Source organism: Camelus ferus, chromosome 16 (assembly GCF_009834535.1).
Source record: "Camelus ferus isolate YT-003-E chromosome 16, BCGSAC_Cfer_1.0, whole genome shotgun sequence".
Lineage (NCBI taxonomy): Eukaryota > Metazoa > Chordata > Mammalia > Artiodactyla > Camelidae > Camelus > Camelus ferus.
In genome coordinates this window covers 42,549,668-42,572,825 of record NC_045711.1, presented here as the reverse complement: position 1 = coordinate 42,572,825, position 23,158 = coordinate 42,549,668, and the positions used below count along the sequence as shown (strand labels likewise).

The following is a 23,158-nucleotide window of genomic DNA, read 5'->3' as shown; positions in this document are numbered from 1 at the left end:
TCCCCACTTTTACTGTTTACACAGCCCCCCAGAGATTGTCCTATTACAAAGAAATTCCACCTTTGTTTTACATCTGTTATTTCCTCCACTTCCCTCATGTCTTACAGCTGAGATAAACAAGAAATGCTGAAGCTTAAGCCAGCCTTTGCCTCAATTCTGAGACTAGTGGGATAAAATGTGAAAGAAAAAAAAAAAAAAAAAGAAAGAAAGGAAAGGCACAGGAGTGGAACCTGGTTAATTGCTAAACCTATATTCCCCTTTCATAAATCACACAGAGGATGAAGGTACTAATGCCAATGTTGAAATAAACAGGTCTAGCAAGAACTCCTCCTTTGGGTTTCTTTTTAAAATCATCTTCCAGAACTTAAAAAGAATTGAGTCATATACTTAATATTTTAGGTTTAGTAATTATACCAACAATGTCATTTTCAAGCTAGGTTTTCTGTCGTTCTCTTAGAAATGCTAAGTTGCTTGGGCAATGATTCAAGGAGGGTCTTTATCTTATTGATTTTTATTTGGGTAACTCCCAAACTTCTCAATACTAAGATCCCCTTCTCAAAAAAAACCCCCATAGTTCCTGATACCCAGGGCCATGTTTTGAAAGATCTTGTCTACAAATCCAGTATTATTCTTTAAATAATAAAAATGTTTCCCCACTTAAAAATTAATCAGCTAATTAGAAATTCTCATTGGCGCGTGAAAAACCAGTATTACCACATTGCTTTACTAAATCTAGTCAAAAGCAAAGACAGCTTAGCCTGATCAGATTTAACTCCTCCTACGATTTTCATGACGACTTTCTGAAATGTTTACCATAATTGTACGATATACTCTATCCTTCCTCCTTGTTTTGTTTTTTTGTTTGTTTGATTTTTGGTTGTTGGAGTTGGAAAGCGAGGAAGTGGGATGGGAGCTGAATAAAAGGAGACAATACCTTGCAGAAAATTCACTTCCTGCCTCCTTCAAGTAACCCCTCTAGACCCAGGGGTGCTTTTCGGATACGCAGGTCTATCCTCACGCGCAGGTAGCCCCGCCCCCATCATAGCCCCGCCCCCTCTACTCCTGTCCTCTTGTGTCCTCTGGCGAGGCGGAGTCCTACCTGCAACCCCACAGTCAGCCACCGGGAGGAGACAGCGGCCGCAGGAGCCAGAGGGCCTTGTTCAGCGGCGGAGGCGGCGGAAGCGGAAAAGGCGGGACCTAGGACACACTTTACGTCAGCACGTGGGAGCGTTGAGGCTGGGTCTCCGGAATAGAAGGTGGGCGCTTCCTGCGCGTGTCTGTGGTGAGAGCATCTACCCTGGGTAGTAGAGTTTGGACCTCATGGCGGAGATAATTCAGGAACGCATAGAAGATCGACTCCCCGAATTGGAACAGCTGGAGCGCATTGGACTGTTCAGTCGCGCTGAAATTAAGTGAGAGAGCAGAGGAAGAGGAAGAGCTGGGGCGGGCAGAGGGGAGGTTGAGGGTTGTGTGTGTGGCGGGGGGCAGAGGTGGGGGGCACTCGGGTTGTTTTTATTTTGGGCAGAAGCCCATTTCCCGATTTTGATGATGGCCAAAATTAATTTCTCATTCATTGCAAGGTTATCTGTCCATTTACATCTCCCCACCCCCAAACATACTGACAGCTTTCCATGGAGCCAGGTCTTGAGACTGTAAAGGTGACGAAACCAGGATCCCTGCCCGTCAGGAGCTAACTGCCCTGTCTATGGTGGGCAAGACAGGCGCATGAAATTTTTTGGTTACAGCGCGGTGATTGAAATAGAGTGTACTGCTCTAGAGATGCGAACAGATGCCGAGGGAGCCCAGGAGGAGTTAGATACATCTTTCTAACAAGGCTTGAAGATGGGGCCGTTTCAGTTTCGTGTTCTTCCCCAGGACTTAGCCAACAACGTCCAGTATATAGTTGTCATTCAGTAGTGTGTTAAAATTAACTTAATAGTTTTTAATGATTTTTTGTGGCTGTTTCTTCATTTTAAAATGACTGCAAATGTAGCGCTGTGATCCCCTGATTATCAAAGGAATATCAAATATAGTAATTGTGCAAATTTTAAACTTTTTAGAAATATAGCTAGACAGTACAAGTCCCTTGTGATAACACTCATATATACTCGTATATACGTATATACAGCCTTTAAAGAATATGTGTAAACTTTATACTGTACGATTGATAAACTCATATTGTTGATGCTCAGGCAGGAACCTCAAAGGAAATGTTTGTTAAGGACACACCATATAGCATTGTGGAGTCCTTAATAATTGTTCAGTAAATATTATTATTGTTACCATTAATTGGAGACAGTTACTGGTCTTGAACATCTTGCTTTAAAGTCTCCTGACATACACATATTGTGTGTTCATTCCTTAGCTAAATACAGTGAGTCTTCTCCCATAAGCCCTTCGTAGTAATAATAAAGGTTGATACACTCTAGGTTTTTTAATTTTTTATCTACATGTTGAAAATTTAGAAGTAAGAGGAATTTAGGAAAGAAATTTGATTATTAAAACCTATGTGACCTGAATTCGGAGGAAGAGAAATCTTTACTAATACCACACATAAATGTTTACTACTTAACACTTGCTTTGTTGGTAGGAATGTCAGTGGTTCTGGTAATTAAGGTGGTTTTCATGAAAGTTTTAAAATACGCCTGGATGACCTTAAGAATGTAGAAGTACCTGAAACTAATCTAATATTATAAATCAACTATAATAATAAAACACACACACACAAAAATAATCATGTAAGAGAATATGTACTTGCTTATGAAGGATAATTATTTGGGAATTATATGTTATGGTGAATATCTGTTTTAAATATATTAAAAATAAACTTAAAAAATCCCAAGGTTATTTGACTTCTGTGCATTTCAAGTGTTAACATTTTAAATGACTTTCTCCTCAGGGCTATCATTAAGAAGGCTTCAGATCTAGAATACAGAATACAGCGTAGAACTCTTTTTAAGGAAGACTTCATCAATTATGTTCAGGTAAGTGAATAATTTTATTGCTTTTTAATCTCTTCACAAATTTAAAGTCCGTAATGAAATGGTGAGCTTGATGTCAGTTTTCTATGAAATTCTAGAACTGATGATTAGATAGATAATTTTTGAACAGGGATAGAGGTGATTTGGGAATAGCATTGCTCCACTAAGGCTTTGGTCCTTGACAAAATGAGCTTTTTTTCCCCTATAGGGTTAGGTTAGTAAATCAGAGACTGCCAAATATGGTGTATCAGGATTTCAGCAAGAGATTTGATAGATTTTGTCTAGCAGGGAAAAGTAAAGGAGAGTGAGTTTGATAATAGTAAATGGTTGGGAAGTTAATACTTATGTGCCTGCAAGTCTGTCAGTTTAGAAAGAGGTATGCTGCAAGATTCTTCAGTTCTGTGAATGAATAGAGGATTTAAGTGAAAATAAAATATACATGCTAGATCAAATTTCAGATGAAGGAGAGTAAGTAATATGTTGGACAAAAAAATCAGGATTCCGAAAGAACCCAATAACAAGATGTTACAAGTCTTATACTTTAACACTAATAAGTATTGTAAGACTAAAGTTTCTGAGCTTAGATGAAAAAAACCCAACTGAACAAATGATGTATGAGACCTGGCTAAGAATTGTGTGTTTGAAAGAGGTCCTACTGCTCATAGTAGATTGCTAGCTCAGAATAGGTCAAGAAGGATATTGTGCCAAAATATATAACCTAAATGATTACATTAACAAAATACAGTGTTGGGTAAGTTAACTGAGCAGAGGACATTGCAAACAGTAGGCACCCAGAAGATGCTGGTTTGAAAAATAGTGTTTTGCACTTATCAGACTGTGTCTGGAGCATTGTGTTAGGCTCAGGATGACATTTTAAGAAGGACTTTGAGAGGTTGGCTAGAAGGCAGCCAGGATGTAAACCTTGTTCTGGGAGGAATCATTGAAGGAAATAGAGATGTGTAACTTTAGGAGACTTCAGAAGTGGCAGATAAGTTCACTCTTCATATGTTTGAAGAGCTGTGTGTGGATTAGGTTGATTGTTTAGTTTTAGAGAGCAAATTGAAGTAAATATGTATAAAAACACACATACACACATTCTCTTACATATACCCCCCTGTGCCTGCATACAATCATATAAATTTGCTATGAGACATAAAAGTGGCATTTTAAATTGAGGTTCTAGTTACCACATTGAAAAAATAAAATTAGATCCCTTCCTCATGCAAATATAAATTCTTGTTGAATTGAATAGCTGAATGTAGGGGGAAAACTTAACCTCTTCTGCAAAAAAAAAATATGAAAGAACGACTTCAGGTAGGGAAAGTTTTCTTAAAATGAATAAGACTGTGAAAGCACAAACCACGAAAAAGAAGATTGATTTGACTGTGTTAAAGGTAAAAATTTCTGTGCAAGAAAGGCACTGTAAATAATGTAAAAAGACAAGCCACAAAATATTTGCAGTACATATAGTTAGAATCTAGAATATGTAAAGAACTACTAGTCAAGAAGAAATGACAAGTGGAAAGAAAGTGAAAACAACTGGAGAAGTAGGAACATGCAGTTGACAAAGGGGAAACGTCATTCATTGATAAACGTATGGAAAGATGCTAGCCTCATTAGTAATCAGATAAATATCAGTTAAAACCAGGGTGCAGTACTACTATGATATCCATCATATTAACAGACTCATATTATCAGTATGTAATTTGTACTACCACTTTGAAGAACAATTTGGTAATGTCCCATAAAGTTGAAAATGTGTGTACTCTGACCCAGCAATTTCATTCATTCAATCATACAGTGTATATTGGGTACCTACTGTGTGCATGGCACTGATCCAATCCAATGGGGTACAACAATAAAAAGGCGGACAAAAACCATGGCCTTGAGCTTACATGTGAGTGGTGAAAGTGGGTGTGCACCCTGGTAGAGTCCCTGGATATATCCCCAAGAAGATACATACAAGAATATTAAATGAAGCTTTTTGTAATAGGAAAATTTAAAACAAATATGCACCAGCAGGAGAAAGGGCAGGTAAAATGTACATTCATATAATGAAATACTATACAGCAGTTAAAATGAATAGACTTGAATTCCTTGTGACAACAGGGATATATCAAAAGTCATAATGTTGAGTAAAAATATGGAGTGATGGGTACAGAATAATTTTTACAAGTTTAAAAGCATTCAAGACAGTATTTTAATAAAGTTCAGAGTCATGCTTGGGAATGATAACAGAGTCAAAATAGTCATTTCCTATTGGGGAAAGGGTTGAGAAGGGATTAATTTGGGAGTTTGAGATTTACAAATGTTACCCACTATATATAAAAATAGATTTTAAAAAAGTTTCTTCTGTCTAGTGCAGGGAACTATGTTCAGTATCTTATGATAACCTTTAATTAAAAATATGAAAATGAATATATATATGTATATGCATGACTGGAATATTGTGCTGTTCACCAGAAATTGACACACTGTGACTGACTATATGTCAATAAAAAAAAAAAAAAAAAAAGAGAAAAGAAAAAAGATAGTCATTTCCTCTGGGGAAGGAGAAGACAGGAATCAGACATGGTGCATGTTCAAACATTTATTTGAAATGTTTTATTTCTAAAAAAGTTTTGAAGTAAGTATAGTAAAATGTAGGCTTTGACGTAGCTGTGTGGTAGCTGCGTGGGTGTTCTGTATGCTTGAAATATTTCATTAGACAGTTTTAAAATGAAGTATAGGGTCTGGTAAGGTTCTGTGCTTTCTGTCTCTAATAGTCTTCAGGCTTAGAGAGGAATTCTGTAGTAATGGTTTCTGGAGAGCCTTAGAGGTTCTCTGGTCCTTTACAGGGGAAGGTAGGAAGAGCACATTAGACACCCTGTTTCAGCTAGTACAACCCCGTTTCTCTGCTTTATTTGCTTGTGCATCAGCTAAAAGTTTGGAGTCATTAATTTACTAAAAGTTTGAACACACTGTTGTAGACTGGGAAGTTAGATTGATATGGTAGATCTTACAGGTCTTACAGTTTTAGTAACGTGCTTTCTTTGTATCTAAGATGTTTGTATGCTAGCTAATGTGTATATTGGTAAGTTTTGCAGATGTAAGGTGAATTTTTAGTGAATGCTAGACATTTACTGTAAATTAGGCTTCTTGATAGCAAATTATCTTTCATTTTTATATTCTTGATTTTTATTTACTTTATGATTTTAACTAAATGCATTTCCTCTGTATAAATGGTTATAATTTTTCTTGTTTTCTCTTTCTTTGTATCTTTTTCTTTCTTAGTATGAAATTAATCTTTTGGAGCTGATCCAGAGAAGAAGAGTTGTAAGTAGATGATTTTCTGGAAGTTGGAAAAAATACAGAATTGAATAGTGTGATTCTGTAAGCTGGAAGTTGGGTTTGGGAAGGATTTGGCATTGATAATTGTGTGGTGGTGTGCTCACGATGATATTTGTAATTCTCTGCTTTCTCTGTCAGTACTGTTTAGAGATCAAGCGGGACTGCTGTTTGGATAAATGTGATTAAATTGAGGCTTTTTTTTTTTAATGTCCCTTTTCAGCGCATTGGGTATTCATTTAAGAAAGATGAGATTGAGGATTCTATTGTACACCGGGTACGAGGTGTTTTCCGACGTGCTTCAGCCAAGTGGAAGGTGAGTGATCAGAGTGTCCTTAGCTGTAAGAGATGTGAAGATGTGTATTACATATTATGAGTTGGATATTCAAATGTGCAGTTGTGGATTCTTGGGTATCTCAGTGCTTATTCTAATGATAGTATCATTACTCGCAAACCACTTATCAAACTGTTAAGAAAATTGATCTCATTACCTTAGAGTTGTTCTGTGAGGATGATGCTGAAAACAGTGGATTTGATATGTATTTAAGGATCAGAAAATTGTCTGGGATTTGTTTGGATATATCTCTAAATAAAGTAGCCCGAGGACTTGGTGGAGGAAGATAAGGCAGCACCCCAGTAACTTGGTTTTCTTCAAATTTGGTTCTGGGACTGGGATATATTATATGGAAAGTACTTAGGATTCTTGGGAATGACAAATTTTAATTTGCTGCCCCTGGTTGAGACCACTTAAGAAGTGCATTGAACAAGTTGGATAGACAACAGATTTTGTCTTAGAGCTTAGTAGGTGGCAGTTGAGGGGCAGAAGGAACTGTCGGGGTTAAGAGATCTGAGGCCCTGGTGAGGAACAGCCTCATAGGCTGAGGGATGTAGTATAACACATTGGAATTTCTGAAATCCACCTCTGATTCTAATTAAATGAATGAGTGTAAAGGTATATTATATATAAGATTCAAATTCAGCCACCTTACTACATTGCTTTTCTTGTAGGATGATGTTCAACTCTGGCTGTCTTATATAGTCTTTTGTAAGAAGTGGGTGAGTATTGGGTAGCTGTTTCTTGCTCCCTCTCTCTGCTTTTATTAGTCTGCCTTTTAAGCCTCATACTCGATTACTAAACTCTGTATTTTCTCCAAAGATTCAGGGTTAACAAATGGGAAAAGGGCCCAAGAAGGCTGAATTTCAATATAGCAATATTTGCATATCTGAATAAATATGTAAATAGCTTCCACATCAGTTGGAAAGAAAATAATCTTTCTGTGTATTTGTTCAGTAAAGTTGAAAGATTTTTTTAGATATTTAAAAAGTTTATGCATAGTGGTTTAGGTAGAAGAAAATTAGGAGTGTGTCTGTATTTGTTTATATGTTCCTAGCGATAGCAGACGTCGCCTCACTGGATTTTATAGTTGGTGAGGGTACAGTCCAGGTCTCTTGGAGATTAATAGCAGTGACTTAGCTGTGCGGGAAGTAGAAGTTTTTCTTCTTCTTTTGCAGGCTACCAAAGTTCAACTTAGCAAGGTATTCTCTGCCATGTTGGCCATTCATTCAAACAAGCCAGGTATGGTGAAATCCTTGTCAGTTCTTTTTGTATCTTTTTTGTAGGCTCCAGCTATTTTGGAATTTATTTTGCTAAATCTAAAAGAATAATTTTGAGAACTTGAGCATAGACACTTGGCCTCAGCAACTTTTATTCCTGAATAGCTGCCTCTGAGTTCATCGCTGCCTACTGTGTACTAGTTACTGTGTGAGGTATTTTATCTGTGGATGAGGAGGACTGTTTCTTTTTAGTTGATGGTACAAGAAACCCTTCAGTCCTTTGAGGGGCATTCTATTTGGAGGCAGTCAGATCTGAGGGTTTCAGAAACTTAAAAGGGAAACTATTAATATAGATTTTACAAGAGTGATTGGCACAGAGTAGAACTCATGTTTTACAAGAGAAAGACTTGTCTTATGAATACTGTGTGAGTGATACGCTGTTTTATAGAGGAGGTGCTTAAGGTTCTGTTCTCAAGTATTAGGTTTACATTACACAGGACTCAAGATCAGCTACATCTGGCACTGGTTAATGCAGAAGGACACAGCTGAATGGCACTAGTTGTGTTTCTTGAGCACAGTACTCTCAGCAGTTCCAAGGCTTGTCTCAGGTGGGAGGGTGTGAGATCACACAAGTGGGCAGAGGTGCCACTCTGGCTTAGAAGACCCATGGATGTATTAGTTTCCAGGTATTGTACCTGTGGACTGTGCTCAATTTCAGGAGTCACATGCTCAAGAAAGCCCAAAGCAGTGGCTCTCTTCCATTCATAGCTCTCCTAGTCCAGATATGGTTACCAATCATAGATCATTTTTACCAGTAACAGTTTTGCCTGATAATAGCTGACCTTTATGAAGTTCCTAGGGAAATAGCTAGAATGTTAACTCAAGGTTAATTTCTCATGTAGAAGGACAAAGTTGTTTTTTTTTTAAAGCCTTTATTCCCAGTAAGTACAATAAAATTTTTACTTTTAAAATTGAGTCATTTGAAAAAAAGTAACTATCAACTACTTCAAGTACAGAGAAAAGAGCAAAATAATTTTATTTCATTGACTCTAAGGTACACAGTCTTTTTCCAGCATTTTAACACTTTCAAATTTTGTGTGTGACTTAACAATGATGTTGACCTTAGATCTGATGAAATAGAGTAACGGGCAGATAAGTACCTACAGGTGTTAACATTTACCTGTTTGCTTTAGAACACTTTCTAATTTTACATAAAGCAACAGTACTTTACAGATAACCATTAAAAACTCCCTCTCTCCATCCCTTCCTTTTTCAGTAAGATTTAAAAAAAAAACAATCTCTGGGTCTCCCAGTTGGAGCATTGGTCTTTTCTTACCTGACTTAATGACTTTATTGAAAAGAAGTCTGATGTTTTTCACTTACAGCTTTGTGGATTATGGCAGCCAAATGGGAAATGGAAGATCGCTTGTCTTCAGAAAGTGCAAGACAACTATTTCTCCGGGCTCTGCGCTTTCATCCAGAGTGCCCAAAACTTTACCAAGAAGTGAGTGTGTGTGCACAGAACATGAGAGACCGATGTTTCAGTTTGGTCCTCTGAGGGCATATATCTTTACCAAGTTAAGAAAGACTTCGACTGATGGAGGCTAGGGATTTGTAGGTGTGCTGCTGGGGAAGAGGGGCCAGGAGGGTACTTCTTGGCCAGTGGTAGATGTTGACTTTAAGGTATTTTGGGATTATTTCCTTATGATAGATTCCTGGAAGCAGAATTACTGGTTTAAAGGGTATAAACATTTTTTTTTTTAACTTGTCATTTTAATGCCTTGTAACATAGAATTCAAAGTATTAAATTAGAATTAGAATTCAAAGAATTGAAAATTTGGGATGAGTTCAGCTCTATAGTACAAGTTAATCATGTGTTAGTTTCTCTTTTGTATAACTTGGTATTACATATTTGTCATTGATTTTTATTTTGAAATAATTATAGATTCCCAAGAAGTTATAAAGATAGTACAGTGAGGTCCTGCATACCCTTTTCTCAGTTTCCTTAGTGATTATATTTTATAAAATTATAATAAAAAAGCCAGGAAATTGACATTGGTCTCATGTGTATATGTAGTTCTTTGTCATTTCTTTTTCTTAGATGTGTAGATTTGTGTAACCGCCCTTCAGTAAAGGTGCAAGATTGTTCTGTCACCACAGAGCTCTCCTTCACGCTGCCTCCTTAATGTTACCCACTATTTCCCACCATCAATGTAGTAGGACTTAAATCTGCCATTTAATTTTTTGTTTTCTGTTTTATCCCTCTGTTTACATTTCACTATTTTGTTTTTCCTGTCTTCCTGTGGGCTACTGGAACTTTGCTTACAGTTCCATTTTGATTCATCTGTGATGTTTCTGAGCGCATCTGTTTGTATAGCTCTCTCAGTGGTTGCTCTAGGTACTGTATGTACTATATATCTGTAATCTATCACAGTCTGCTGGTTTCAGAATTTTACTAGTTTGAATGAAGTATAGAGACTTGATCCCCCTGTATGTCCCTGTACCTTCCTCATTTATAGTGTGATTGTCCTATTTCTTTCTGTTGTTCAGATTGGGTAATTCCTATTGTTCAGCCTTCAAGTTCATGGCTTAAAATTCTTGTCAGATAATTGCAGCATCTGTGTCGTCTTGGTGTTGGTGTCTCTTGATGATCAGGTTGAGATTTTCCTGGTTCTGGGTTGACAGGTGAATTTCCATTGAATTGTAGACATTTTGGCTGTTACTTTATGAGACTCTAGATACTATAATCTTCTGTTTAGTAGATCACCTTGATGCCACTCAGCCTCTTTACTGCTAGGTGGGATGATGATGATGATGATGATCTGTTTGTTTTGTTTTTGTTTATATATATATATATATATATATATTTATTGCTAAATGGGATTAAAAGGTGATTCCCCACTGGCCTTTGTTGATCCTTTTCACATAGAAGGACGAGGTCATAAATAAAATCACTTGCAAAAGCTTCCATTGTTAGATGACAAGCTTAGGTACTTCTCAACTGGATTAAGAATGTTACAACACAGCTGTTACTTCTCTTCACCAGTTTAGGGCTAGACTTTATGGTTTGTTTAGCTGTGAAGGGATGACCAATGGTATTAACATTTTTAAGGTTTTTGATTCATGTCTCCAAATTGCTTGTCATAAGAGCATAAAATAATATCCACACCTTGTCAATGTCAGCTGGTTTCATAACAAGACAAAACATAGTGCTCCCCACAACTCCCCCAGATCTGATACTTAGGAGTAAAAAATGGCATTTTACATATTTCTAATTAAAAAAATTATCTCCAAAGATTTTCCGTTCATTATTTCCCTTCTGTAGTACTTTAGGATGGAGTTGATGCACGCCGAGAAATTGAGGAAGGAAAAGCAAGAATTTGAAAAAGCCAAGATGGATGTGGTAAGATTCTAATGTATGGTCACTTGTTAACCATATCTAGTGTTTCGAACCTGCTTAGGAGTCAAAGAAAATCTTCGGAATTTATTTTTCTTTCTTTCCAATTTAGTATTTTGAAACTTTAAGTCTAAAGTGTATTTAACTAAAATGGGCTTAGTTATAAAAATGGAGTTTTGTGCTTTAAAAATAGACTTTTGGACTAATTGAGGAGTGGTCCTTGAAAATTATTACTGATGGAATGGCCAAATACTATTCTTTAATACTTTGTGATCTCATTAAATGATATGTTAATGAGCTGAAGGAGCTCAAGAAAGGCTGTGAAACGTATGGTTCCTAGCTGCCTCTCTCTTCCTTTTTATGTAACATTTTATGTGACAGAGTACTTTCCAAGAAAGAAGTTTGAGAATGATAGAGCTGAAAAAGGAACTTTGTTATCATCTGTTATGGTGGTTTCCAGCTCTGAACTTTTTTATCCAAATAAAATCTTGCACAGAAGGGTAAACACGGCATGTAAAACCTGACCTGTTCTGGTCCAGATGGAGAGTGAGGCCTTAAGCCGTGTGATCTTGCTACCACTCCAGGAGCCTGAGAGACCGCAGTTGGAGGATCTTGTTCCAGCTGCACATTTTACAAGTGAGGAAACTGGCCCAGAGAGGGAGATGTGATTTGCCCAGAGGTCATGTGGCTCACGTAGTCTAGGATTGTTCATTTTCACCCTAGTGCTATTCCTGCTCACTGGCACTTCCTGTTAAGTTCTGTTTAATACCACACTCTCTAGGGGAATCTTGAGTACGCTGAGGAAATCCTTACGGGCGAGCTGGCACGGATCATCTACAAAAATGCTGTAAGCATAATTAAAAGTAGGTATCTCTTGAAAATTTATTTATGGTGGGAAAGTGAAACATTCTATTTGTAATGAGGGCCACCTTTAGATTATTTTGACAATTTCTGTTGGAATGTGTACAAAACTCTGATTTGTTCGAAAATATTGTCCTGTTTCTTTCAGAAAAGGCTTATTTCCCCTTAGGATTTTATTGAACATTTTGGTAACATTTTTGAGAACTTAATTCATGTGGGGAGTTGGAAAGAAATAGATGATTTAGTAATTAAGTTCCTTTATGTCCTAAATAAGCTTAGAATAAAAGTTAAATCACTTATGAATACTCAAGTATTAATAATGACTTTACTTGTGTAGTAGGACTACGGGTGATTTTTCCCCCCATTTTATCTTATGTTTCAATTTATAAAAAAACAGAACTAACTCCAGTACCTCAAGAAAGTGCTGCTTTAGAGTCTTACTCCCCTTCCCCGCTTTTTAAATTTTAGGTGCAGAATTTCATGTGTCACTGCTTTCAATAGCACAGCTGTTCGACTTTGCCAAAGATCTGCAAAGAGAAATTTATGATGAGTAAGTAAAGTAGTGGCAAGGTGAACGTGTCTGTTTTGAGTTCGTGGTAAGGATTTGAAGCTGGATATTTAGAAAGGGGGAAAGAAGATAACCACATGAAATCCTTGGAAGAAAGCTAAATTTTAGGACTATTGTATCGTAGTACATAAAAAATATATTTTTGGAGAGGTTGACTCACTGGCTTCCCTTGGGAAGTAGTTTGCTTTTGTTCAATAACAGATATATCCTACAGCTTATATAAAAATCTATATTCGTGCGCTCCTGGCATGTCTTTTGGTGAGAGTTGTACTCACGAATGTTCACAGTTGAGTGCTGCAGGTACTTAGACAATGTCTCAGCATGTGGTTTGGCAGTTATTTGCAGGCTGCCTGTGGGTACTTCACCCTTAGTAGCATTCTTCCTTTCATAGGAGATGAGGTGGAACTTGGATCAGTTTGCTCTCTGGATACCTTCAGGGTTTTGGTGGAGGATTAGGCTCCGTCTATTAGAGAAAATCAAGTCTGGGTATAATAAGGTTCTCCAGGGTTCAAGGACTAGATATCTAGTCACATATTCCTGCTGATTTGACTTTGAGAGCTAACTTGCAAGTTAACATTTATGAATGATGTCTGAAACAGTCTGAAACTAACCAGTGTGTGACAGCTCTGATCCATGAACAACATTTAGGGAGACAACATCTGGAGAGCCTGTCGGCAAATAGCTCTTTTGGTGCTGGAATTGTTAAAGGGTGTCCTGGGTACAATTTCAGAGCACAGGGCCAGTCTCATGTCCTTGGGTTGATGCCAGTATGTTTTAGCCTTCAGGCTCTGCACACGGATGACCCCTTCACTTGGGATTATGTGGCCCGGCGAGAATTAGAGATCGAGTCGCAGCCAGGAGAAGAGCCACCTGTGATGAAACAGGCTAAAGCAGCGGAGGTGGGCCGCAGGGAGGAGAGGTGCTGTGCTGTGTACGAAGAGGCGGTGAAGACGCTGCCCACAGGTGAGCTTCCCCAGGCCCAGGTGTGGGGAGGAGTCATCGTGTTCCTGAGCGTGAAGCAGGACCTCTGTTCCCGTGACCGGAATTGATTTCTGGAACCTTTTTGTGGTCGTTTACTGTGTGCCTGGCTTTCCAAGTTGTCCCTGCTCTGATGGTAAAAGATGGAGATTTTTATGACTGTCTTTTACATCTGTGGCATTTCTGTTAATTTATTTGGGGAAGTAAATGATACTTAGGAAGTGATAAGTTGGAAGATTGTTTAATTATCATTAAAAAATGTTTTTTAAATTGAAGTATAGTCAGTTTACAATGTTGTGTCAATTTCTGGTGTACAGCATAATGTTTCAATCATACATGTACATACGTATATAATTATCGTTTCTTAATTATCTTTTCTTACAGATTTACTTTGTAGCTTTCTAATGTTGGAGAATAAAGGTAGAGAGGATATGTAACAGATAAGACTTTTAACTTTCATATTTATGTCATTACTCAGTTGTTTTTTGCTCTATATTTGAGGTGTTTGATTGGCTGTAATCAGAATACCTATTTTTTTCATCAGACGAGTTTAAACTCTTCTCAGAGGAGTTTTCCTTTCCCAGAAAAGATATATCATGATTGTTCAACTACGAGAACTGGTGACCTGATCACTGTAATATTGCTGACTTTTCCAGAGGCCATGTGGAAGTGCTACATCAACTTTTGCATGGAAAGGTTTGCTAAGAAGACAAATAGTCGGCTCCTCAGAGAGAAGGTAATGACTTCTGTTGCATGGTTACAGTGGGTGACTGGAAAGTGACTTGTCTTCTGAAAGACTGCTTCCAAGAACTTCATGTATAACTGCTCTTTGTCCTGTAAGTGACCTGTCCTCCTGAAGACCATGGTCTGCTTTGCCCTAGTTCTGGCCACCAGGTTAGAACTGTGCCCAATGTAGCTGCCCACATCATTTAATCATAAGTGAAACCACCTCCGTCCCTTCTCTCAATTCTCAGAAAGGTGTAAAAGTTCTTTGGTTCCTGTCCGAGTCCAAAGGGCCCTGCTGAGATCTTTGTGATGAACTGAGAGACATGTTCTGATTTCAGAGGCTGGAAAGAACCATGGTTGCCTTCAGGAAGGCACACGAACTCAAACTTCTCCCGGAATTCCAGTACAAGCAGTGGGTAAGGACATGGAGAACACATTCACTGCCAAATTATGTGTACTTAATTCTGATTGGCTCACACTGGTGTCATGTGTTTAAAAATATGTAGTTTTATGACTAAGCCCATTTGAAAGATTGGTACAGATAGAGGGAGTGTTTACTTTGCTGGGAGTGTTTGGTGTATGGCAGAAATGAAATCTGTCCCGGTTAGGGGAGAAATATTGTGTAGTGGAAAACACTCAGAATTCATCTTTTACTGAACATTCTGAATGTAATGCCTGGACCAGATTAACCACTGGTACAATAAAGGCCTCATAAATACTGCTTTTACCTTTACTGATTTTTATATTCTGTTTGGCGGGTATCAGTTTATTCTAGTGAACTATTTTATTAAAAATTTAACTTTCAATCTGAATTATTTAGGCCCTCTGCTTTTCACCTCTACCCTGTTTTCTGACAGCCTTTGGGGATAGGAGCAGGGAATGGAGGGGAAATTCCCCATTGTTCACTTTGTGCCTATTTGGAAAGGCTGTTGAATTTATTGCCTCAAATGAGGTCTCTACTTGTCCCCATTTACATAGGTAATTTAGCTCTCATAGTTACACTTCCAGTGACCTGATCCCTTACCTAGATCGAGTTGTTGCTGCGCCGGGACTTCTTTAAGGAAGCTCTGGAGGTGGCGGAAGCCGGGATGGAATTGTTCAGAGACTCTGTGACGATGTGGCAGATGAAGCTGCGGGTGCTGATCGACTCAAAGAGCCCTGACACAGCCGTGCTCTTTGAAGAAGCCTTTGTGCACCTGAAGCCCCAGGTCTGTGAGTTGGGTCTTTCGCGTTTCATTCTATTCGGGAAACCTCTTCAGACTGCAGCCAAAGCTCATTAGGAGGAGACTTGCCTGAGGAGAGCTGGCCCCAGAGTGCATTTGTGGTGATGGTTCAGGGATCACGGGTAGAAGAATTACTTCCATTTACTAGCCTATTGCTAATTCTTTGTTTGAAAGTTGGCTAAATTATGTAAACTTTCTGTCCCTATTTATATAAGTGAGAAACGTTCATAGAATTATTATTTTCATGTGTTTCCAAAGCTGAACTTATTAAGCCTGCTTTAAACACACATACATTTCTAAACTTCATAGTTTAAAAGACTAAACCTTAGAGCTTTTACAGTGAATCTTTTATAGTAGCAGGAGAAAAGTATTCCAGGAATTCAAGCGGGAAAAAAATTTTAACTTGACTGCTCATTGTGTGTGCTGCTGAGACGTGAGAGAAGATCAGAACAGTTCAGTTAGTACTTGGGTTGTGGTCCTGGACGGCAGAGATGTGACCTGGGTAGCTGTGTGCCTGACTAGTTGAAGGCTGTAAATTGCTTAATTAACTAACAGATAATTGATGATAATAACTTCAGGCAGTATTCCCCCACAGAGGGGAAGTAGAGTTAACCGGAGACTACTGCTTTGGGTGACTTGGTCAGAAGGCTGTGTTCTGGCGTACCATTCCTGCTGGGCGCTGGGAGTTCTGTCCCGGCGAGGCCAGACCAGGAGTGACTCCGTATTTCACATATTGATTATCATAGCAGGAACCTGTTTTTATAGTGTAGTTTTCAGAGCAGAACACTAAGCTGTCATTTTATAACTTTTTTTTTTTATTATTGTGAGCAGATTTGTCTGCCACTATGGATTTCTTGGGCAGAGTGGAGTGAAGGTGCCAAAAGCCAAGAAGACACCGAAGCAATCTTTAAGGTATAGGTTCCAGGTTAGAAGTCTTGTGTGTGGGGACTGAGCGAGTAGTTTTGCCAGCTGGCTAGCTTTCAAAGGGTAATTTCTAAAGATGTTCCTTTTAAAGCACTATTAATTGAGTGGCCAGGGATGGTTTTGGGAAAATTTGTTTTGATCTCTAGACATTGCCTCACATAGCTTGCTTTTTTTTTTTTCTTCTAAATTTTAGAAAGCTATCTTAGCTGTCACGGGTGTCGACTCAGTCACTCTGAAGGAGAAGTACCTGGATTGGGCTTACCGAAGTGGTGGCTGCAAAAAGGCCAGAGCTGTGTTTAAAAGGTACCCACAGACATTCGCAGCTGTTTCCAGTCTCCACCGTGTGCTTAGCCTCTCACACCCAGATTATATGTATCACAGATAGATGGAGGAATAAATCTAAGAGCCTTTTTAAGTTTCCTTTTTTTTTTTGAACAATGGAAGCAGTTCATACCTGTTGTGCAAAGTTTTTTAAAAAAGAGAGAGAGGTAATTAATAATTCATTGTAATTCCATCATCAAGAGGAAAACCATCTTAATATATCATTTTAAAATGTGTTTTTCACATGTCTGAGATTATCTTATAATTGCATATTTCCTACCACTTTTATTGATGAACATTAAACTGACCTTTTTCCTGTCAGTAACAATTCTTCATAAATAATGTGTATTAAAAATAGCCCTATGATATACCACCCTGTGAATGTGCAATGATTTACTTGGCTGCGGTAACTGCTCTGATGGACATTTCTCCACAAATGTTATTTGTCCATGTTGGAAATTATTTTCTTAGAATATATTCTTAGAAATGGAGTTACTGGTCTTCAAAAAGCCTTGAGATGAAGTAGAGGGAACTTAAGACTCTAAAAGTGAGAAAGAAGAGAACAGGAAGAGAACTGGGTGGTGGACAGTGAGGCACTGGAGACAGGGTGGTGAGGGGCTGGTGGTCAGGTCCAGTCCCCGCACTGAACTGCGGCCAGGACTTGATTAATCACTTGTCGTGGAGGCCCTGGCATAGGTGTTTATAGTCACAGGATGTATCACTGTGGACGATAACGGTTCCCCCTCACCTTCTTTAGTTTACAGGAAAGCCGTCCATTTTCAGTTGATTTTTTCAGGAAGATAATCCAGTTTGAAAAGGAGCAAGTGAGTATTCTGTCTCTGTATTTCTTGTCTGGGAAAATTGATTAGTGGTTACTAATCTCTGGCAGCATTTTGTTATTTAAAAAGTTCTCATTATAACACAGTATAATTTCTGGTCCCTTCCTTCAACCCCCTTTTCATAGATGTGGTTTTAGGAATGGTAGTCAGGCAAAGAAGGAAAGGTACATGTTTGGAAACTAGAAAACTCAGATATCACCTCTTACAGGAAGTCCCCCCTGCTAGGTTGAGTGAGGTGCTACTTCTCTGCCTCCACAGGGCCCTGTTTGTGTCTTGTTTGTGGTTATGAGGTAGAGGCAGAGAGTAGGCATGCATAACTGTTTCAGGTGTTTTTGTTTTTGTTTTGGTGAGGGTAATTAGGCTTGTTTGTTTCTTTCTTTAAGTGGAGGTACTGGGGATTGCTAAGCATGTGCTCTAACACTGAGCTCTACCCACCTCCGCTATTTTGGATGTTTTTAACTGAACTTGTGAATGAGGAAAAATATAGGAAACTGTCAGTTAAAAAAAAATACACGAAAATCCAAACATCTATAATCCCATTATAGTAACACAGCCAACCATATTTATTTTTATTGTTTTTTTTAATCCTCCATTTACATATATATGCACAGTTTTGTACCATTTTATTTCTGATTTACATGACACTTGGAGGTTCTCTCTTTTTTTCTTACCATTATTTTGTAAATACATTCCCATGTTCTTACATGGTATCATTTTTAATAGTTGTATTGCTTTTAAACATGTAGTTCTCTTAACTGTTCCATCACATGTAAGTTGTTTCCGTATTTTTTGATATTGAAAACAGTGCTGTGAGCCTTTTGTTTATGTAGCTTTTTTTTCTTTCGAATTACTTTTTGAGATTAATTTCTAGGATTGGAGGTACTGGCTTTTTTTTTTTTTTAACATTTTTTATTGATTTATAATCATTTTACAATGTTGTGTCAGGTACTGGCTTTTTTAAATGGCTCTTAACGTACTGCCAGATAGTCCTCTAAAAGAATTATCCTACTTCTTTATAGTGATAATCAGCATATATATATCTATATCTACATGTATCTTAGTATATCTTGTTTCCTCCACACTTCAGTGTTGCTTTCTCTCGTTCATTTTGGTATTTTGATTGGTGTTTATTATTTTGACTTGAAAAATTAATAGGTTGAACTCTTATTTTCATAGTTTTGGTCATTGTGTAGGTCAGTTATCTGTTCTTATCTTACAGGACAGGAGATAGTCTAGCATAATAATTAGCAGCCAGGCCTGGATTAATAACATGATAGTTAGGTGCCTTGGCCACGTCACTTGGTTCTAAGCCTCGATATCCTCGCCTGTAAAGGACGTCGTAATACCTGTTTCAGGGGTGTCAGGGTTACAAGGCCAAGTGGGAGACTGAATAGAAAGTGCTTTGCACAGGTCCCTGCACGTGATGAGTCCTTAGCAAAGTGTGGTTCTGTTTTTCATGTGTATGTAAGAGAGGTTAGGTTGGCTTTTTATAAAATTGTAGTCTCAGCGAAGAGAAACTGGAATACACAAAAAGATTTTTAAACTGAAGATAATAATCTGCTTTGAAAATGAAACAAAGAGTTGTAGAGGTAAAGAATGAACATTTATCGATTGTAAAGTTAGCACTGGCTACTCTGCTAGGTGCATAATTAGCATTTTAAGTTAATCCTTGTAGTAGCCCAAAGAGATATCCTTGTTTTACGGGTGAGGAAACTTTAAGGTCAGAGGGTTCAGAAAACTTGCTGAAGTTCATATAACTAGTATTTCTATATATTTTGTCTTGATATAAAAAATTTGGGGGTGGGTATGGCTAACGTGTGCCAGAGCCCGAGTTCAAAGGAAGAAGTCCCTGCCGTAGGGAACAGAACCTTCCCCCTTTATTTATTTAAATCTTACTCCTCCCTCAGAGCTTTCACATGTATTACCCTGTGGAGCTGCCCATGTCCCCCAGCTGATAGTTAATTAGGCTTTTTCCATGTGACGGCGGCAAAGTGCTTTTATCATTGTTTGACATTTACTTCACTCTGCTGTGTAGTCTATTTGACTTTTCTCTGGTGAAGTTCAGAGCCAGGCTGTGATCATTTAAACCCAGCCCTCCTCCCCTTCTATTACCCAGAAGATGGTAGCTGCTCAACAATGTGGGTGAAATGAATTTGAGACGTTATAAATTAGGCTTTTGAGGCAAGACTGTCTGATTATTTTTGTTAGGAATCCTGCAAGATGGCGAACTTAAGGGAGTATTATGAGAGGGCTTTGAGGGAATTCGGATCTGTAGATTCTGGTAAGTAAACTTCAGTTATAGACACGTGAGTATGTTTGCACGTATGGTCTGTAACCTGTCGTTAACGGTTAGAATAGAGTTTCGTAGCTGATTTCAGGTCATGGCCCTCTCTGACAACAAAACCTGGCATTTTCCCCTAGCTTCCTCCCTCATTCGGTGCAGAAATACTTGCAGACATAATTTTGTTGATAATTTCAAGTTCACAAGCCCAGGAATCCATGGCCCTACTATTAAGAACTCTGGATTAGGGGAAAATTTGCTTGGTTTGATTCTCTTAAAAAATGTGATGTTTGTGAGAAAAAGGTTAATAATGTAGGTCAGAACACAATGTAGGAGTTATAGCAAAGGGGCAGTGGGATTCTAATTGACAAAGGCTGTCATTGGCTGTTGTCATGCTGTCCTCATTTATAGGACTTGGGAAACATACTTCTGGGTATGGGCTTGTCATGTAAAGTCTGTTTACTTATGACTCAAAAACTGGTACGTATAGTTGTTAAATTCAGATTTTAAAAATTACATTAGCTTTTGCAGTGTTTCAGCAGACCTTCTGGTGAAATGAATGAAAATAGCATTTTTACTAACCCGAGCGCGTTTTATTAAGCATGCCGACAAGGTTCTAGTGAACTCACTTGAAGTCATATTCGCCATGAAAGAGACTCAGCAAAATCCTCCCTCTAAAATATTTAGTATTTTTAGGTTTGTGAAAAACTATAATGTTATGATATAAGTAAAATTTTGTACTTACAAAAAAAACAGCTTTGATATATATCATACTGTAAAGAAGCTCAGAGAGGTATTATATCACATAAGGTTCTAGGAAAACAACAGCAGGAAGCTGTTTCTTAGAAATCTTGCATTGTGTTGATATTAAATAATTCTATTTACCTAATAAAGCCTTGTCATTTATCTAGTTGTATGTTTATAGTTAATTTTTTTGGTTCCCTTTAAAGATCTTTGGATGGATTACATCAAAGAAGAATTGAACCACCCTCATGGTAGACCTGAGAACTGCGGACAGATCTACTGGCGAGCCATGAAAATGTTGCAGGGAGAGTCAGCAGAGCAGTTTGTAGCTAAACATGCTATGCATCAGGCTGGCCATTTGTGAAGAGAGGAAGAACCCAGCCAACTTTGTGAGATGGAATTGTGAGCCCTCTGGGCAGATTGTATTGTGCATTCATTTGCACTTCACTGAGATGGCAGACAAGATGGCTGACCTTGACATGCTTTAATTTTGTAATGTGTTCATCTTTAATTCCAGAAAAGAGAACTGCTTGTTCAGTGGCGAAAGGCCAATTGTTGAGGCCAGGCTTACCGTGGGTTCTAAGTGTTTTCCAAAATATATGGAAATCTGATAACCAAGCTGCTTTTTTAAATCCCTGGTCAAGCATTGAATATCTCTAATCTAGGCCTAGGGGCCTGTTAAAATGGAGGAAAAAGTACAATTGTTTGTTAATTTTCTCCTTGTTATGAAAGTATACGTGGTATACATTTGTTTTAGAAAATACACAAGGAATAGAATAATGTGGAGAAGAAAATAAAAGCAATCTGTGATTTCATCATTGGGACTTAAACTGAGTAATTTGATTTTCTTTTATTAGAATTGGATTTATACTGTTAGATCATTTCATTCATTCATTGAGTGCCCATGATGGGTAGAAAAGAAGGGAAGCTTTTTGGGATGGAGGTAGGGGTTGGAGGAACAGAGTTGGATGTCCTGAATTGGTTGAAGCAGCAGAGAAGGATGCTGGGTATTGGGGCAAAAGTTGTCCTTTAAGAAGATTAAGAGCTTATAAAAGTGCCTTCTATCTCTGGGACTAATCTGCAGAGAAGTGTTTACATTGCAGAGGCCCAGCAACAAAGAAGGGCGGGGTACAGGGTAGGTTAGAAAGAGAAGGGCTCCAGAGGCAGGGTGAAGGATGTCTTGGCGCAGAGAAGGGCATTCTGGGAGCAGGGGAAGCAGTTATTTGACTTGCATATCTTAACTTAACATGATGATATCACTGGGAGAAGCATTCAGTGCAGTGTTCCTTACTGTTAAACATTTCACTTAATATTATGTTATTTTTCCATGTCATTAAATAGCCTTAAAAACATTTAATGTTCATAACGTTCCATTGTATAGCTGAGCCGTGACTTATTTTACTAATACCCTGTGGTTGGACGTTGTCATGTCTCATTTTTTCTTATTAACGCTGTTGGTGAAGATTCTTGCAAATCTTTGCCCATATCCCTGGTTATTTCTTTAGGAGACAGACATCTGACAATAGAATTACTGCATTAAAGAGTATAACTATTTTAAAGAATACTGATAAGTATTGCCAGTTTGCAATGTATGAAAATATTTTCAAACACTGTATGAAAATGTCAACACCCTTACCTGCCGTAGGTATTACATTTATTTTTATCATTTTAATAGGTGAAAAGTGGTATGTCATTATTTTAAAGTGCATTTCTTTGGTATTAGTGTAGTTAATGTATTTTTTCCTGGTTATCTTGTCTTTTCATGTTTGACTATTTTTTGAACTTTTTTTTACTAACTTATTAGAGTTTTTTGTATATTAAGAATACTAATCTTTAATTTGTTTCTTCTTTATTGCAAATAGTTTTCCCTCAGCTCTTTTTTCTGATGGTTTTTGAGGTTCAGTGGTTTTGTATGTGTGTGTGTGATTTGTTGTTGAGAACCCTGCCTCTTGCTGAGGATAACTCAGTTTTTTCCCCCAAGCAGTTAACTCAGTTCTCCACACCACCATTTAAATGTGGCCATTTTTCTCTCTGCTGATTTGTAGTACTACCTTTATTATATATTAAACTCCTATGAAGATTAATCTGTTTTAGGGCATTTTTATTATAAGCCTTTGTACCCTAAATGGTGTTTGTATGTTATTTGTTTTAAAACAAGAAAAATTTTCTCTTTCTCCTCTTCATTAAATTCCAGTAAGTTCAACATTCTCAATCCTTACCGGGCTCTTTTCATTTTAGTAAAGAGATACATGTTGCACATAAGAGGTTAGTAATGAGGTCAGTGGTTGGCTCCTTAAAGTAAGGCTATGAAGGTGGGTCACCCTGGGGTCATTACAACCCTGTGTCTGGTTCTCACCATTGCAGGTTGTGAAAATGCATCTAGCTAGGTCACCTAGCTGCGGTGTTAGATATGGTAGCTTCTAGCCACATGTGG

General features: G+C 37.9%; 1 protein-coding gene across 2 annotated transcripts; it reads left to right on the top strand.

The window, feature by feature from the left end:
- The first annotated feature begins 1,202 nt into the window (after window positions 1-1,202).
- Window positions 1,203-22,808, top strand: UTP6 (UTP6 small subunit processome component). 2 transcript variants are annotated; one of them, XM_014559565.2, is made up of 19 exons: window positions 1,203-1,256; window positions 2,900-2,984; window positions 6,255-6,296; window positions 6,532-6,624; window positions 7,317-7,364; window positions 7,821-7,884; window positions 9,248-9,366; window positions 11,188-11,265; window positions 12,041-12,122; window positions 12,589-12,670; window positions 13,467-13,651; window positions 14,323-14,402; window positions 14,731-14,808; window positions 15,421-15,600; window positions 16,447-16,527; window positions 16,733-16,842; window positions 17,618-17,684; window positions 19,908-19,980; window positions 20,931-22,808. In XM_014559565.2, exons 6-19 carry the CDS (start codon window positions 7,857-7,859, stop codon window positions 21,086-21,088), a joined length of 1,401 nt encoding a protein of 466 aa, XP_014415051.1. In that variant the 5' UTR covers window positions 1,203-1,256; window positions 2,900-2,984; window positions 6,255-6,296; window positions 6,532-6,624; window positions 7,317-7,364; window positions 7,821-7,856; the 3' UTR covers window positions 21,089-22,808. The 2 variants fall into 2 exon arrangements, with proteins under 2 accessions (XP_014415051.1, XP_006184963.1); XM_006184901.3 differs by having other exon boundaries at window positions 1,207-1,412.
- Window positions 22,809-23,158: the final 350 nt, after the last annotated feature.